Raw genomic sequence first — 16,985 nt, 5'->3', positions numbered from 1 at the left:
TTTTCTATTATTATTATTATTATTATTTTAATTTTCTATTATCAAATGAATTTGCTATTACTTATCCTACATCATTGCTAAAAATTATCAAATGGTTCAAACCATGTTTTTACCAGATGGCTTGAAATATTAATTATCTTTGGATTTTTATGTGTTCCAACAATTTCAAAGCCAAATTGCACAAAGCTACTTAGATTTAGACTTCATATCATGGTGGATGGAATTGAGCCTATCAAGGTGGATCAAGATGTTTTATTGCACTACCATCCCTCAGATGGCAATATTCTCATTTTTGTTTATTGTGCTTTTGAATTTGGTCAATTTAGTGTTTTAATCGATCTTGAATTTGGCTGATTCCATCTTTACAAAAATAACTTACTTTAAAATTAATTAAATATGTAATAGTACTTTTAGAATATAATCTTATCTTTAAAAATTCTAGTGCTATTTGCATTAAAATATGCCAAAAAGAGTCAAATTCTTCAAAAATATTTAATTCTTTTAGGAATAAAAACTTTTGTTTAGGCTTAATACTGCTTTTTACATTAAAATGTTTATGCTAACCTACATATGTTTCTTATGTTTATGTTATTTGGAATGCACAGCTTTTTAAATTATGACATTTACATATTTTGAGCATAACACTCATGGAAAATATAAATAATAGATTTACATATTATTAATTATTTATAAAACTTCAATACTATATGTTCATTTTGGTTTCATATGTATTTGGTGTCCATTAGAGAGGAATAGCACAAATATATTATATCATTGTCGTATAAGTACTGCTATATATATCCACCCAGGTCACCCTTGAAATATTTCAGGGGTACGGGCCTACAAATTTGTGGGTCCAGCAAGTGTGTGAGAGCACAATCACCCATGAACTTTCCAAGGGGTGTTTCATCCACGCAACTTAGATTTACGGGGAGCACCCCCTGGACATTTCAGATGGCTTGATCGACATTCCATTAGTTGGTTATCGACAGCCGTCCAATTTTGATCAGTCGGTTCAGATCGAGCATCAAATTTCGTGTTCACAAGCTTCATGTGATCGTGCGTTGGGCTCACCTCAAGATCGCCAACCGCAACCACCCCCGTCTTCGTTACTTTTGGATGTCCGCCGAAGGGGGATTGAATAGCTGCAAGGAAATCGAAGGGGAAGGCTGCGCGATAGCCTCTATATACGGGGAGGAGTAGAACGAGAGGCACGAAGCCACGAAGAGCGGCCGAGGAGACGACCGCGCGAGGTAGGAGATGAGCGGCGGCGAAGGCGGCACTGGCCGTGGGAACCCCAGTCCCAATCTTGAATGGAGGTTCAACCAAACCCTCCGAAATGTTCAAGGGTTAGTGTGATCATTCCTCCTGATCCCGATTTATTGGATCCTTTTGGCTTTGTGTCGGATGCTTAGTTGCTTCCGTGAAACCAAATCTAGATCTTTGGTGCCAATGTTAGTGTAGGATCGGGGGGAAAAGAGCGGAATTTTGGTAGGTTAGTCTTTGTACGAGAGGAATTGCATGAAAAGTTTGGGTCTTGATGGTTTACTGTGGGTTTGTCTCTCGATTTTGATGGGGTAATGGGAGAATTGATCTGGGTTCGTGGAAAAATGGATTCTTCATTGCTAGAAAGTGAAATACCAATATGATTGGCTTTCGGATCTGTTCATTTAGTGACCCAGGGGTTACCAGAGTGAGTCACAGGATTGTTTCACGTCCTAAATGGATGTACGAATTCGTATGTAACTCTAGGTTGCCTAATTCAGCCAAAATTTTTTTTTTTTCAGTTATTATTGTTTGCTGGGTTTGTTCACCTAATGTGTTTGATCAGGATGTTTTGTTCATTTTCTTGTATTATTTAAATGGTGCATTCTGTATGCTTAATCAAGATAGTCCAACATAACATTGCACGTTCTTGTGCTACTGCTGCTTCATCATTTAATACTGGTGTTTAAGTTATTCACTTTGAAAAGGCATAGGGATGAAGCATGGGCTTTCTTTGAGCTAAAACTTTGAAGTGGAAAACAAAATAGCTTTAGCTTCTTTAAGAAGGTTAAGTCAAAGAGAATCAGAGATGATAGAGGAAAGGTTCAGACATTTCTTAAGATGGAAAACCTACCTCCATCATGAAAATTCCATTTTTCTAATCTTATGATCAAATTCTTCTTCTATCCATGTTTGATGGACAGGGTTCCTAAATAAATATAAGCATGTCTTCTAACCTACACTTCATCCAGGTTACTACGAGGTCGCAGCTTTCCTGGCAAAGTTCTGCTGACTCGCAAATCTGAGCCTCTAAATGTTCATGATTCTCCTGTACGCTCTAAAGAAATTACAAGAAGCTACTCTGAAAATGATCGTGGAGATCAACACGCATGCAGTTCCCATGAGGTAATGATGAACATTGCCTATGACTGTTTCAGTACTTTTACAATGAACTTATCTACTAAAAATGTCTTTTTCTCCACAGGCAGAAGTTCAAAGTTCTGGAAGAACAGCAAGCAACATGATCCTTCAGAAGACAAATATATCAACCTCAAACAATGCAAATACACCTCCAGATGCTAAGGGTTCTGTTTCTGGAGCTAGAGCCACAGATTCTGCAAGAGTTGAAAAATTTACAAAGGAGCTTTCTAGACCAGCTGTTATATTAGGTACATAAAGTTTCATCATACTTCTATGTGTTTCTTTTAACTTTCTTTTTTCAATCTTTTAAGAATTAAGAAACTGCTATGTTTTTAGTGCTTTTTTTTGTGTATAAAAATTATTGTGTCTCGCTTCCCTCCTTGCTCAGGCTTCCTTTTTGCTTGTTCAGTTTGACCCTGTTTTGGTTTTCTTGACGTTGGTTTAGAGTTATGATGTATGTAGCCAAGTGTTTATATATAATATCATTTCAGATGGAAAGATAGTAACTTTCTAGTGGCATGATACAAAGTTTTGAACTGTTGATTTTCTTGGTAAAGGTTGAAGACTCTATAGCATCTTTCATTCTCTATATTTTCCTTCGAGAAGTTTGAACTCATTTTTTCCTCTAGTTATATACAATTCAGGACTCTTAGTCTTTTCCAGGGATTTTTCACCTCGTAGCTAAGTTGGAAATTCTTGTACGCTTACAGTTTAGCATATGTACATGCTTGCTCTACTTAGGAATCAATTATCTTAGATAATCTCAACTCTCATGTCTTTGTTGCAAAAGAGCATTTTCTTTCAACTGCAGTTTGCCTTAAACATTTACATTTTTAGTTGGTTTTCTCTATTTTCTCTTATCACTTCTGAAAATTCTAAGTATTAGTTACTAATATTATTAAAGCTTTTCTCTGGTCTATTTGTTTATCATTACTCCTGTGTCATATATAGTAACTGTAAAAGTCAATAAACGTGTTTGCATTCATGCAGAGAAACTGCGTGAATTATCTTGGAGTGGCATACCCCCATATATGCGGCCTAATATATGGAGGCTTCTTCTGGTAACTATTTAAATTTTTGTAAGTTCGGTGGTAGCTTTGGCTTAATAGATCAAAATATAAACCATTGTTCACTAACGTGAATTTTATAGTTGCTATTTCCCAATTTGTTTTCTGGAGTTTGCACAATGTCTGCATATCCATAAAATGATGCTACTGTACATGCATCTCATTGAAAAAGATGTGGGACATAGGCAGGTCAGACATTTTTTGTTGATTAAACTGTTGAAAGAAAAGGGAAAGCAGCTATGGTTCCCTGCATATTCCATGCATTTTCTGTTTTCTGACTCTCCAAAAGAAGCTAGCAGGGCCTCCATCAAAGGCCAATTATTCTTGCATTAGTATATTTGAAGTCCTTGAGATACAACTTTCTGATAGAACAACCACTGAACTTTATGGTGCCTCTGTTAGAGACCAAAAGCTCAAGTAAAGCTCCTGGCAGGGCCTCCGCTTTCTCCAATAGACCTATTATCAGGAATTGAATATATCTTTTTAAATATATTTTCAGTCTTATATAATTTGTTTATTTTAATATATTTTATTAAAACATACACATTGTATTTTTTTATGACAATGTAACATTTGGAAACAATTATATAAGTCAACATAAACAAGAAAAAAATTAACTCTCCAAGCCGGCTCAATCGATCTTGGTCATGACAGCCCCAAATTCACCATTGATCCAGGTTGAGCTCTTACTTATCTTGATTTTTTGATTTATTGTGGAAGATTTTTGTTCCTCTGCCCTGCATTAGGTGATTCAGTTATTTGTTAAGATGGTCTGTACATGATCACCATTCATCTTGGACCCTATTGTTAACATCTTGATGAACACATTAGTTTAAACTTTAAAGTCATCAATTATGTTGAACATTATCGACATAAGACTGTCAACAAGGTTTAATGCATTTGTGATATAAATGCATAGCACATTTCTGTGAAAAGAAGTAAAAGGTATCTATAGTTCATATTGATGTGCATGAGCCAATTCAATATATGGCTTCCTCTATTGCTATCACTTTTCATCTTCAGTATAGAGTCGTATTCCTTATTGGGAAAGGAAAAGTTACTTAAACGCATGATACATTGTTGTCTTTTTCTGGTGCATTATGAAAGGATTTTTCATTTGTCAAAAGGAGTGGCAATATTGATGCCACAAAAAGATTAATCAACACTAGGCTGCAGAGAATAAACTTAAGTGCAATTTTATTTTTTTGCATTTTATAAAACTAGTTGAAACTGATGAACTATCATTCTTATCTTGAACTAACACTCTTTTGTGAACTGTCTCATAATCTAGATTCACTCTTTTTCATAATTGTTTACCTTAATTTAATTCTCTGTTCTGACAATAGATTTGGTTCCATTTAGCATATACTAGAATGCATTTGAAGGTGATATAATTATGTCTTAACTGAAAGTGGTCGCACTTAATAGTCCTGGAATCCTTTTTTTCTGTGAAATTTCTCTGTTGTTGCACTTATCTTGTACATATTGTTCTATTACACATTCATAATTTAAGTATTAGTGAAAACAGGGATATGCATCACCTAATACAGATAGACGTGAGGGAATTTTGGCTAGAAAACGACTCGAGTATGTTGATTGTGTCTCTCAGTATTATGACATTCCTGACTCTGAACGTTCAGATGATGAGATTAACATGCTTCGCCAGGTTTATTCATTCACCTAGGCCTGATGCTTTTAAAATATGGACTTAAAATGCTGGGTGTATGTTTTATTTCTGCCTTATTCTTTTTTGTGTCAGATTGCTGTTGACTGCCCAAGAACAGTACCTGATGTCACTTTCTTCCAGCATGCTCAAATTCAGAAATCATTGGAACGCATTCTCTATACATGGTTAGATTTCATGGCAAATTCTGTCATCTAGAAAAGGAAAAGATTTCTTACCTTATTAGTTGAATTACCAGTATTAATCATTTGGACTTTCTTTATTGTCTTGATGTAAATATTGCTTTAAACAGATTAAGTTACCTATTAAGGGGCATATTTTTGCAAAATGATATATTAATTCAATATAATTGTCATTTTTTAATTTTACTTCAGTAGTAACTCCAAAAAAGCAATTATTATAAGTATATTTGCAAAAAGGATCATTTTCAATTTTTAGTTTTCTGGCAAACGTAAAATCTGTTGGGTCCAATCTTCGTATTAAGCTATCCTTATGTTAGGCATGAGTAATCATTATCGGTTATCCAATTGAACTCACTGAAGTAGTGGTAATGTCATTCTATATCTTTTATTTGATAGTTTTAATCATGTCAACCATGTTAGCTTTATTCTAGTTTATTTCTCTTTAAAAGATCAGTTTTGTGGCCGTTGTCATTGGTAAACATGCCTTACCTTTCTATTGTTGTAAACATGACCAAGACATATACTTATTATGCTATATCAGATTTAATTTCCTTGAAAAGATAATTTTGTTTTCATCCTTTCTAATAGATCAATAGCTTAGCTGTATGTTTTGAGCAAGGATTGAAATTTCGTACCGTACTGGAGTTTCGAGATTCGCTCGGTACAATATGCTACTATATATATATATAAGTAAAAAAAAAAATGGCAACTGCCTCGTCACCCTTTTTGGTGCATTGTCACGAACGGTTGTCGCGCACCTGCAACAACTCTGTTCAACGAACCGTTCGTCGCTCTAATTTACATGTACAGTTGCTTGGCAGCATGTTTTGGCTTGGTTTTAAGTCTTTTTACTTGTAAAAATGTAAGTTCGAACAAGTTGCAGCGCTACAATGCGATCGATCACCGAACCGAGCAAAACAGCCCCAAAACAGCTCCGTTTTCGCATGCCATGTGCTGATTTCTGCAGCCCGCTGCTGCACGCAAAACGTCAGCCATCTCAGCACCCTAGAAACCCCCAGGTGGCACAGGGCTGGATGAGGTTTCGGTATAGTGTCGGGCATTGAACAACCTTTTGCAAGTTCGCACGTTACCTTGACGGGAATTTGTTGTTGCGCCCGGCACCCAGTGAGCAGTTGTTTGTGGACTTGCAGCTATTCGTTCAACCTTCTAAAATCCTTGTTTTCCCCCTCTCTCTTTTCTCTTGTGCACGCAAGGTGCTCGCTGAATTGCTTGTAAAGCTTCCCCTTTTCGCCAGACGTCGGGACTTGTCTGTCGCTCGTAATTCGAACTAATCAACTTTCTCTTTTTATAGGTCCTTCGGGACCTGCAAGAGGTTGCAAGTGGGCTGATCTTTGCGGACGCAAATTGCAAGGGCGAAGCGCGACTTAGGCAACGCAAGCTAAGTTCATGTCTTTGCTGCAAGGGTGCCTCGCGACTTAGGCAACGTAAGCTAAGTTCGCGTCTTTGCCACAAGGGTGCCTCACGCCTTAGGCAATTCCACCTAAGGCCGTGACAGTGTGGTATCAGAGCGGGCAAGCACTTCGAGTGAGCAGCAAAGGAACTTCGCAATTTCGCCATGGCAAAGCATCGTGGCGAATCAAACAAGACGGGGCAAGCTGGACCCTTGCTCCAAGCAGCCGTAGGTGGGCTGCAAGTGCACACTTGCTCTCATGCTGTTGGAGCCGCTCATGAGGAGCACGGCAGCGAACATGATGATCGAGAAATTGGCTATTCTCCACGAGCGGAGGAGGCGCAATCTGGAGCGTCGACCGGGAAAAAGAGTCATAAGGAGAGACTCACAATGGCGGAAACCCGCTTAGATGTTCTTGAAGCGAGCTTGGACGAACTCTACCATGGCCAACGAAGACTTGTTGGGGTAGAGAGCTCGCAAGAAGAAGCAGAGTCCAGGATCGACAAGGTCGAAGCCCTAGTCGATCGACTGTCAGATGACACCAAAGACTCTGTGCAACACCTGCAGGAAGTTGTGGCAGAACTCACTTCGAGGGTGACTATGCTCACAAGAGCACTAAATGCGGGAGGAAGCAACACCCACGTTGTGCAGCCACAGAACTTGAGGGCACCCGAGCCTTATGGTTATGGAGGGGCCAGAGATGCCAAAGAGCTCGAGAATTTCTTGTTCGATATGGAACAATACTTCCGAGCTACGAGGCTTGATTCTGAAGAAACCAAAGTTTTTATAGCGACCATGTATCTGAACGGAGATGCAAAACTTTGGTGGCGAACCCGTTGGGAGGAGATCCAACAAGGTCGGTGTTGAGTTGACATATGGGAGGACTTGAAGCGAGAGTTGAGAACTCAGTTCCTACCGGAGAACACCAAGTTCGTCGCAAGAAGGAAATTGAGACAACTCCGCCAAAATGCTTCCATCCGAGATTACGTGAAGTAATTTTCTGCGCTAATGCTGGACATCCAGGACATGTCCGAGAAGGATAAGCTGTTCAGCTTTCTCGATGGTTTAAAGCCATGGGCGCAACAAGAACTACATCGAAGGAGTGTCGCCGATTTGATCGAGGCAATTGCTGCCGCAGAAAGGCTCACCGACTTTGTTTCCTCTGAAGACTCGGGAAGAAGGAAACAACCTTCAAACAATCGCCCTCCAAAATATTCTTGAGGGAAGGAGCTCGGGGGTGAATAAAAGAAGAAAAGTTCCCACAAAGAGCCAAGCCCGAAAGGCAAGGCCCCGAAACCTGACGGATGCTTCTTGTGCGGAGGGTCGCACATGGTGAGGGAGTACCTAAAAAAACAAGCACTCAATGCTTTAACAGCTTCCATCCATCCCCCCAAATCGGACAAGGGCAAAGCTGTCGCTCTTAGTTTGAGTAGTTCTGAATCTAGCAGTGACGATGAGGAGTCGCAAGGACCCCGGATGGGAGCAATGCGTTTGTTGAACGTCATGCGGGGTCAAGTGGGGGAGAACACGAAGACAAGGCTACAAAAAGCATGAAGTGGCTAGCTGATGTACGAGACATTAAGCTCAATGACCAAATGACCCGTGCAATGGTGGACACGGGCGCTACCCATAATTTTATTGCCGACCGAGAAGCAAAACGACTTGGGCTGATCTTGGAGAAGAGCTCGAGTCGAATGAAGGCGGTGAACTCGGAGGCTAGGCGAATCTCCGAGTTGGCAAAGGGAGTTCCCATCAAGATCGGAACATGGAGCGGGAGTACAAACATGATGGCGGTGCCACTAGATGACTTCCAAGTGATTCTTGGAATGGAGTTTATGCACGCGGCGAAGTTGGTGCCAATATCGTTCCTTAACTCCCTATGTGTGATGGGAGGTGATGACCCCTGTGTGGTTCCTGTCTCTCAGAGGGGAACCAAGGAACCCCTACATATATCGGCATTACAACTGACGAAAGGGGTACGAAAAGGCGAACTGACATTCGTGGCTGCTATGAAGCTAGAGCCACTCGATGAGAAGGCGACTCATGAACCTGCTGTGGAGGCGAACGTCCTGAAAGAGTTCAATGACATTATGCCACCCGAGTTGCCGAAGACTCTTCCGCCACGCAGAGGCGTGGATCACAACATCGAGCTGGAGCCAGGAGTGAAGCCTCCAGCGAGACCACCCTACCGCATGCCCCCGCCAGAGTTGGCAGAACTCAGAAAGCAGTTAGGTGAACTGCTAAGTGGTGGTCTCATTCGCAACTCTAAAGCACCATTCGGAGCTCCAGTTCTCTTCCAGAAGAAACAAGATGGGTGCCTTCGATTATGCGTCGATTATCGAGCCCTCAACAAAGTGACGGTGAAGAACAAGTATCCCATCCCACTCATCGCGGACTTGTTCGACCAATTGGGCAAAGCCAAGTATTTCTCAAAACTCGACCTTCGGTCGGGGTATTGGCAGGTGCACATTGCTGAAGGCGACGAAGCGAAGACTACCTGCGTGACCACGTATGGAGCGTTTGAGTTCTTGGTGATGCCTTTCGGCTTAACCAACGCTCTGGCCACGTTCTGCACTCTCATGAACCTACTATTCAAGGAGTATTTGGATAAGTTCGTGGTCGTCTACTTAGACGATATCGTCGTCTACAGTCAAACGCTCGAGGAGCATGTCAAGCACCTTCGGACAATCTTCAAGGTTCTTAGGGAGAACACTTTGTTCGTGAAAAGGGAGAAATGCTACTTTGCTCAAACAGAGATCTTATTCTTGGGGCATCGAATCGGTAATGGCTCCATTCGGATGGACAAATTGAAGGTGCAAGCGGTTGCGGAATGGCGAACTCCAAAGAAGGTGCCAGAGTTGAGATCCTTCCTTGGCTTTGTCAACTACTATTGACGCTTCATAGCGGGGTATTCGAAGTGTGCAACTCCACTGACGGAGTTGCTGAAGGAGCAGCCTTGGAGGTGGTCTGATAAATGTGAAATTGCCTTCCAAGATCTGAAGACTGCTGTGTTGGAAGAACCAGTGCTCAAATTGCCAGACTATGGGGAGCCCTTCGAAGTCCATACAGATGCTTCAGACTTCACTATTAGGGGAGTACTCATGCAGGAGGGTCATCCGGTGGTCTACGAGAGCCGCAAACTCAACGAGACCGAGCGGCAGTATCCGGTGCATGAAAAGGAGATGACAACGGTGATCCACTGTCTACGAGTTTAGCGATACTACCTTCTTGGATCGTGATTTTGTACTAAGGATAGACAACATCGCTTTGTGCTATTTCCAAACTTAAAAGAAACTCTCCCTAAAGCAGGCACGATGGCAGGACTTCCTGGTTGAGTTTGATATGGCAATGGAGTATAAGCCCGGAAAGGCGAATGTCGTGGTCGATGCATTGAGTCGGAAAGTAGAGCGTGTGAATGCCGTACAATTGGAGGGCAAAGGCCAAGCAAGTCAGTTGCATTCCAACTTCCTTTCCAGGATCAGGGATGGACTGTACAGTGATCCCCAGGCAGAAGCCCTAATACAGCTCATTAAAGAAGGCAAGACACGACGGTTTTGGGTCCAGGAGGGACTCGTTTACACTAAAGGGAATAAGGTCTATGTTCCTCGAGTGAACAATCTGAGACGTGAACTCTTAAGAGAGTGTCACGATTCCCTTTGGGCTGGACATCCAGGCATTCATAGAACCTTGGCTCTCGTGGAGAGGGCCTTATATTGGTCTAAGATGAGACTGATGTGGAGGAATATATTTGAACATGCCTCACTTGCCAACAAGACAAGGTGGAGCAACAGAAGCCGGTAGGACTTTTGGAGCCGTTGCCCGTACCAGAAAGACCGTGATAGCATGGGGAGAAGAAACCACGCGGGCAGAAAAACAAGGCTCTTTTTATATATATATATAATATATATATATATATATATATATATAAGTAAAAAAAATTGTTTTTTGCGACATCGTCTCTTTTCTACTCGCGTGGAAAAGAAGGTGGGGAGAAGAAACTGTTTCTTCTCCCCGCGCAAAAAGGGCAACGAGGTGGCCACGAAAAGAAGGTAGGGAGAAGAAACCGTTTCTTCTCCCCACGCAAAAAGGGCGACGAGGCGGCGTGGCCCCCTCGTCGCCTCGTTTCTTCTACTTGCGTGAGGAGAAGAAACGCCTCCTCGACGCTTGGTTTCTTCTCCCCGCGATGCCGAGGATTTTTCTCCACGCGCAGATGAGGAGAAGTCGCCAATAGACGAGGAGAGAGAGCAGCGCTGATCTCCAAGTTCTCCTCTTTTTTCTTTTCCCTCGGTTAATACCACCCGGTAGCGGGCGGTGACGATCGATTTAGGACGGTAATGGGGCGGAAATAGCCCTAATTGATGGTACCGCCCAGTAGTGGGTGATCTGTGTATCGGTCTACTGGCGGACTGATATGTACCGCCCGGTACGGATGATATTATTTGAAATTAAAAGCCTTGGTTTTGAGACCATTTACATGGAACACTGGTGAGACTTAGTTGATCCAGCTTTCACCTAGATGTACATTTTGCAAATCCTAGAACTTATCACATAAAATTTCTTTCTGTATTCCTTTGTCATTGTTCTTCTAATTCTAGGAGCAAAAGAAAAATGTTGCACATAATTTTTTTTGTTCCATGATTTTCTTTTTATTATGTTTCTCTATTTTGAAAATATAAGCTGCCTGGAAAATGAATGTAAATAATCTTTCCTATCCTCAGGGCTATTCGTCATCCAGCAAGTGGATATGTTCAAGGAATAAATGATCTTGTCACACCATTTCTGATGGTGTTCTTATCTGAACATCTAAATGGCAGCATGGAGAACTGGTCAATTTCAGATCTTTCTCCACAGATGATCTCTAATATTGAAGCTGATTGCTATTGGTGTCTCTCAAAGCTGCTTGATGGCATGCAAGATCATTACACATTTGCTCAACCAGGAATTCAGCGCCTTGTTTTCAGACTGCGAGAGCTGGTTCGCCGCATAGATGGTACCTTCAGTTTTTGTCATTATTCCTTTACTTTTTAATGTACCTGTAACACAGCTTTAATCCAAGTATTAAGTTTGCAAAAATGATGTTCTTTTACCCAAGTATTACGCCTGTAGTCCTAACAATCTACAGTTGGCTATATAGGAACAGTTATAGATAAGTTCTTTCTCGTCACCATTTTTCCATTGAGAGAATCATCCTCCTGTATTTCTTGGGCCATCATGCACATTTTGTTCTTTCTGGTTAAAGTTTTCTTTGGACTTCTCTTGGTCCCTCTAATTTTAATTGCTCACCTCCCCCTCTGGACATGTTTGAATTACTATAACTGGTTTTCCTTATCCTAAAATGGTGCTACCACTGACTTATGATAAATTTATCTATGGCTCAACTCAAGGGTTGCTTTTTCAGCCAGTACAGAACTGATGTGCCTTGTGATGTGAAAAAAAATGCAGTCCTGGTTCCCTCTAACATTTTGGATGTGTTGTATCCTCTGCATCGAATCTGATTCTCAAATCATTATGTTTTCTTGTTAGCCAATTTATGAAAACCCACCTAGCTATTGGGTTAACCAATGATCAAAATTCTTGACACAAAAACATGCATGCACCTCTCCATTTTAAGACACATATGTCAATTGTTTGATGTCATCATTCATATTAGATATGACAACTAAAAGACATTCTCTCAATCAAGTAATAAGATAGAAATTTGATATCACAGCTTTGTGATAAAGCAATAAGCAACTCCCTTTACATGACAAGTTTAAATCTTTGATTTTTAACCCTTTAACATATAACCTTATAAACAGTAAACATGATCTTTCAAGTAGTACCTATAGTTGCTTGCTTCAATCTATCTCTGTGAGAATATTCTGCCCTTCACTTCTTATGTATTTCTTTCATAATATCTTTTGAGTTCGAGATACTTTCATTCTGATTAATCTTTCATGTTTTGACATAAGAACCTGTATCAAGACACATGGAGAAGCACGGCCTGGAGTTTCTTCAATTTGCTTTTAGATGGTTCAATTGCCTTCTAATACGTGAGGTTGTTTTGATACTTAAAGAATGTTTCCTTGGAGATTATGTGATTGCCATTTAAGTTGCTAATTTATGGTTTATAACTTTCTAGATCCCGTTCCATTTGGTTACCCGTTTGTGGGATACTTATCTTGCTGAAGGAGATTCATTGCCAGATTTTCTTGTGTATATATCTGCGAGTTTGCTATTAACAGTAAGTTGTAGTTTGTCAGTTAATTATGTTGTGTTCATCTGAATATTATCTACATTTGATTACTAGATGTAATGTGTCTTGCATAATCCTTTGAAAATCACCTATGGCGATGATTCTATTCTTGCTTTTATTATGATATATGTGGGAGAACCCCTGTTTCCTTGCTTAACTTTTATGATCATCCACAAAACTGACAGCATAATCCTTTGAAAATTGCCTATGACAATGATTCTATTCTTGCTTTGATTATGATCTGTGTGCAAGAATCTTTTTCCTTTCTAACTTTTATGATCATCAACAAAGTTGACAGCTAGCTGTAGACCGTTGGGATCAGTCTAAATGAATGAACATGAGTAAGCTGTGTCCTAGACATCATTTAGCAGCCTAGTCAATTAGACTCATACAAAGTCACTTCTGATTAAGTTGGTCAAAAAACAAATAAAGAATCAATCAACAAATTTTTGAGTGAGAATAAAATGATTTCATTGATTTTTCAATAATACAAAGTATAATAAACTACTGATAAACAGTATTTTTCTCTTTTTTTTTCTTTTGGTAATTCAATATGAGATCCTACCTTAAACCCTTTTTGGACAATTGAGATAGGTTCTATATTTGTGTTTCATCAAGACAAGAAGATCCTATATTTGTGTTTTGCCAATTTCAACATAAGTGCTCACGATTTGAAACAACCATAAGATAGGTTCTAAAGAACTTTGAATTTCTTCAAGTTGATCAATTGGGATCCATTAGTTAATAAGACCAGACTAGTTTCTACCTACAAATGATATTTCAGGCATCAGTTTCAAAATAGTACACTGGCGAGCAACATTGTAGTGGTATCAGCCAATTTCAATATGATCTAAGTGATTGGTCTCGATATGGTCTAAGGCTGATTCTGTTTGTTTGATTTTTCAACCTTAATAACATGATATGAATCACAATTATATGGAATCAATCAAGCTCACTTAAAATTGGTTTTTCATACTGTTTGGCTAAGTCTACACCTCAATAGTCTTTAAAAGAAGAAAAAGAAGAGAGGAGTGGAGAAGGATGAGGGAATTCAAGGTGGTAAAAGGCAAAAAATAAACATATGACTATAAATGTAAAACAGATGAGAGTAGCCATGGAATGAGGAAGAGAGTAGCCCTGGAAAATTTAAGGAACTAGATATTTCATAATAGTTCTGGAAGATATCATGGGATTAGCAATTAATTTCAAATTTTATGAGCACTCTTCTTGAGTAAAGTCTTTCCTTTTTTATCTTTTCATTAACACTTCACCATCATGGTGATTAGTTAACCATCAAAGTTGTAGTAGGTTCATCAGTATCTATATATGTATGTATGTATATATATTTATATATATATATATATATTTGTATATATATGTATATACATATATACACACACACACATATATATATATATATATATATATTTATGTATATATGTATGTATAACAATTACTTTTTATAATAAAATGTACAAGAATGAATCATTCTTTATCGTTTTTCTTGTTATACTATGTATAGTTTTTATCTTTTTACACTTTGATTTCGTGTGTGTTTTTAGAAAGATACTTTTTGAACTAATCAAATTAATGTAACAGCCAAATACCCTTTTTTTCTTTTATGTTGGAAGGGGATATGATCAATGCCTGCAATTGGAAAACTCCTTTGAGATAGAAATTCATTCAAAAAGACTGAGTGATTCTCTAGATGAATAAAGCCGGAATCAGTATGCCTGGAAATTGGTTTCATGAGCTATAGTGGGATGTGTCTCTGCTGTCACTTCATTGAAGAGCCTTTTGATGGTTAAGACCACTATTCTAAAGTTTATTCAGGAACATCAATCAAATTTTTTCAAACACATTAAATTGCCTGTGACATAAAGGGTGCACGAAAGGTGCCATCAAAATTAACGAGAGCAGTGGAGATGATGAAAATAAACATTGAGTAAATTTGAAATAAATTAGCAATCACAAGTTGCCAGAAATGATATCATTGTTGTTGCCTCAGACAACCACAGAGATTGCTGGGATGCCATTATTGATGCTATTTTGTTGGAGAGTAAGCCAAACAACTACATAAGCTTCATGGAAGCTATCATTGATGTGGTGCTTGTTATCAATGCATTTGATGGAACAGGCTCAACAATCACCTAAGTGTCACATGCAGGGAACAGAAGGCTCCTATTTCCAATAAGTTGACACTGAGCTTATGATAAAAAAACTCTGAGGCAGATGTCGCTGAATTGTCAGAGTCTCTTTGATGGGGGAGGTTACCGTTACTTATTCAGTCATGTTGCTTTGCTGCTATGTTGTATCACCTTGCTGTCAGAATCATAATATCTTGCTGGAACCATGTCAGAATCATTATTTACTTCTTTGATGAAAATGAAATTCATTAATATATGACTTGATAAGCTAAGCGAAAATTTTCCCTTTTTGGATACCAATTTGTCAGCTTTGTTATTATTGGTTGAAAAATAAGACCATTCTTTTGGGCTTTTAGGTTTTAATGATACCATTAGAACTATTAGATTAAAACTTTAACAAAACTGGCGGATTACCATTGACTTCTGGATACTGTCACCTTTTAGTTCCGTTTGTTGTTTGCTTTCTGTTGTCGTTGAAGTTGCTAACACAAGGCAGGAGTTTTATAATAGTTTCAGCAGAGGTATACCTATCCTTCTGTTTGAGTATGATCCAACAAATATCCACTGTGAGATTTATCAATTCTTGTGGAAGCAACAGTTAATGTGTCGTTTAATTTTGGCCAAGGTTCTAGGAATCTATAAGGTTGTTATATTGATGTTAATAGTTGACCAAGGGACTTGTATCCTGTGATGAAGCGACCTTCTGTCTTGACTTCTATGCAAACTAACTTATTCTTTTGATCTGAGATCAATATGATCCTCTGGCTGCCTCTTTTTAAGTCATTCCAGTTGATTGCCTACTGATAATCATGTCTGATCAGGATACAAGAAATATAAAAATGTGGCATGGTGGAAATCTACAATAACAAAGCTTTCCTTAGAACTTAGCATGTTATTCAAATAAGAAAATTTATGCTCTGATTTAGTCAACATATGCATGTGTTTGCTTTCCAAATTTATGGTTAATGCAAATGGTTGCTCATTCTTAGAAGCATCACTGCAATTTTAATCAATATACACATTACATTATTAGCCTGCATCAGTTGTTTTTTTTTTTTTACCTCTTTTGATTAGCACAGAAAGTTGCAAATTTCTAAATTCACAGTTTTACATGTTTCAGTGGTCTGATAAACTCCTAAAGCTTGATTTCCAAGAGATGGTAATGTTCCTTCAACACCTTCCCACACTGGACTGGACTCACCATGAGCTTGAGATGGTCCTTTCCAGAGCATTCATGTGGCACACCATGTTCAGCAGCTCTCCAAATCATCTAGCCAGCTAGAATTTTTTGTTCCTTTGCCAACCATGTAAGTTCCGCTCCATTTATTTCTTTTTAATCTTTCCATCTGTTTTATGTTTCGAGTGATTGTTGAAGGCCAGAGTTTTAATCGCATCGTTGCTTGTAACTTTCATGTTCTAAAGTTGTATATTCTCCATCATATGTATGTAAAATTTGATGACATTCTGATTTCTTAAGTGCAAGTAACCAGGTTCTATGTTGTCACCAAATTATCCTCTTCCATGGAAAATAACATGTACTAACTATGGCTGGTAACATCTCTTTATTGGTTATGCAAAATTGTGGGATGACTGTAGAACGAAAGACCATTTGTTGATAGAAAAACACTCTGTAAGTACCTAAAATAAATTAAAATATGTGGATAGAATTAGTCCATTCTAATCTCAATTTGAAGGTGCTGCTTGTTGCAATGGCCCCAATCATAACTACTTAGAATCAGAAGTACAAAGAAAGATAGTTATCTTGATGGGCACTGTTGAGATCTGAATATTTAGCAGCTGAAATTGTTAGGTTGTGTAAAGCTTAATTCCCATTTCTTGAATCTGTTTGTTGC

The 16,985-nt window shown here is 38.9% G+C and overlaps 1 protein-coding gene across 1 annotated transcript; it reads left to right on the top strand.

Annotated features, from left to right (window-relative positions):
- Positions 1-1,086: 1,086 nt before the first annotated feature.
- LOC135630879 (uncharacterized) lies at positions 1,087-16,608 on the top strand. Its single transcript, XM_065138144.1, has 10 exons — positions 1,087-1,349; positions 2,238-2,391; positions 2,471-2,654; positions 3,397-3,467; positions 5,002-5,139; positions 5,233-5,324; positions 11,469-11,740; positions 12,702-12,787; positions 12,872-12,973; positions 16,253-16,608. The coding sequence occupies exons 1-10, from the start codon at positions 1,261-1,263 to the stop codon at positions 16,412-16,414; spliced, it is 1,350 nt and encodes a 449-aa protein (XP_064994216.1). The 5' UTR covers positions 1,087-1,260; the 3' UTR covers positions 16,415-16,608.
- Positions 16,609-16,985: the final 377 nt, after the last annotated feature.

The sequence above is a fragment of the Musa acuminata genome, chromosome BXJ3-2 (assembly GCF_036884655.1).
Source record: "Musa acuminata AAA Group cultivar baxijiao chromosome BXJ3-2, Cavendish_Baxijiao_AAA, whole genome shotgun sequence".
In the NCBI taxonomy this organism is placed as follows: Eukaryota; Viridiplantae; Streptophyta; class Magnoliopsida; order Zingiberales; family Musaceae; genus Musa; species Musa acuminata.
Note: the sequence above shows the minus strand (reverse complement) of the source record. Positions and strands in the feature narration are given on the sequence as shown.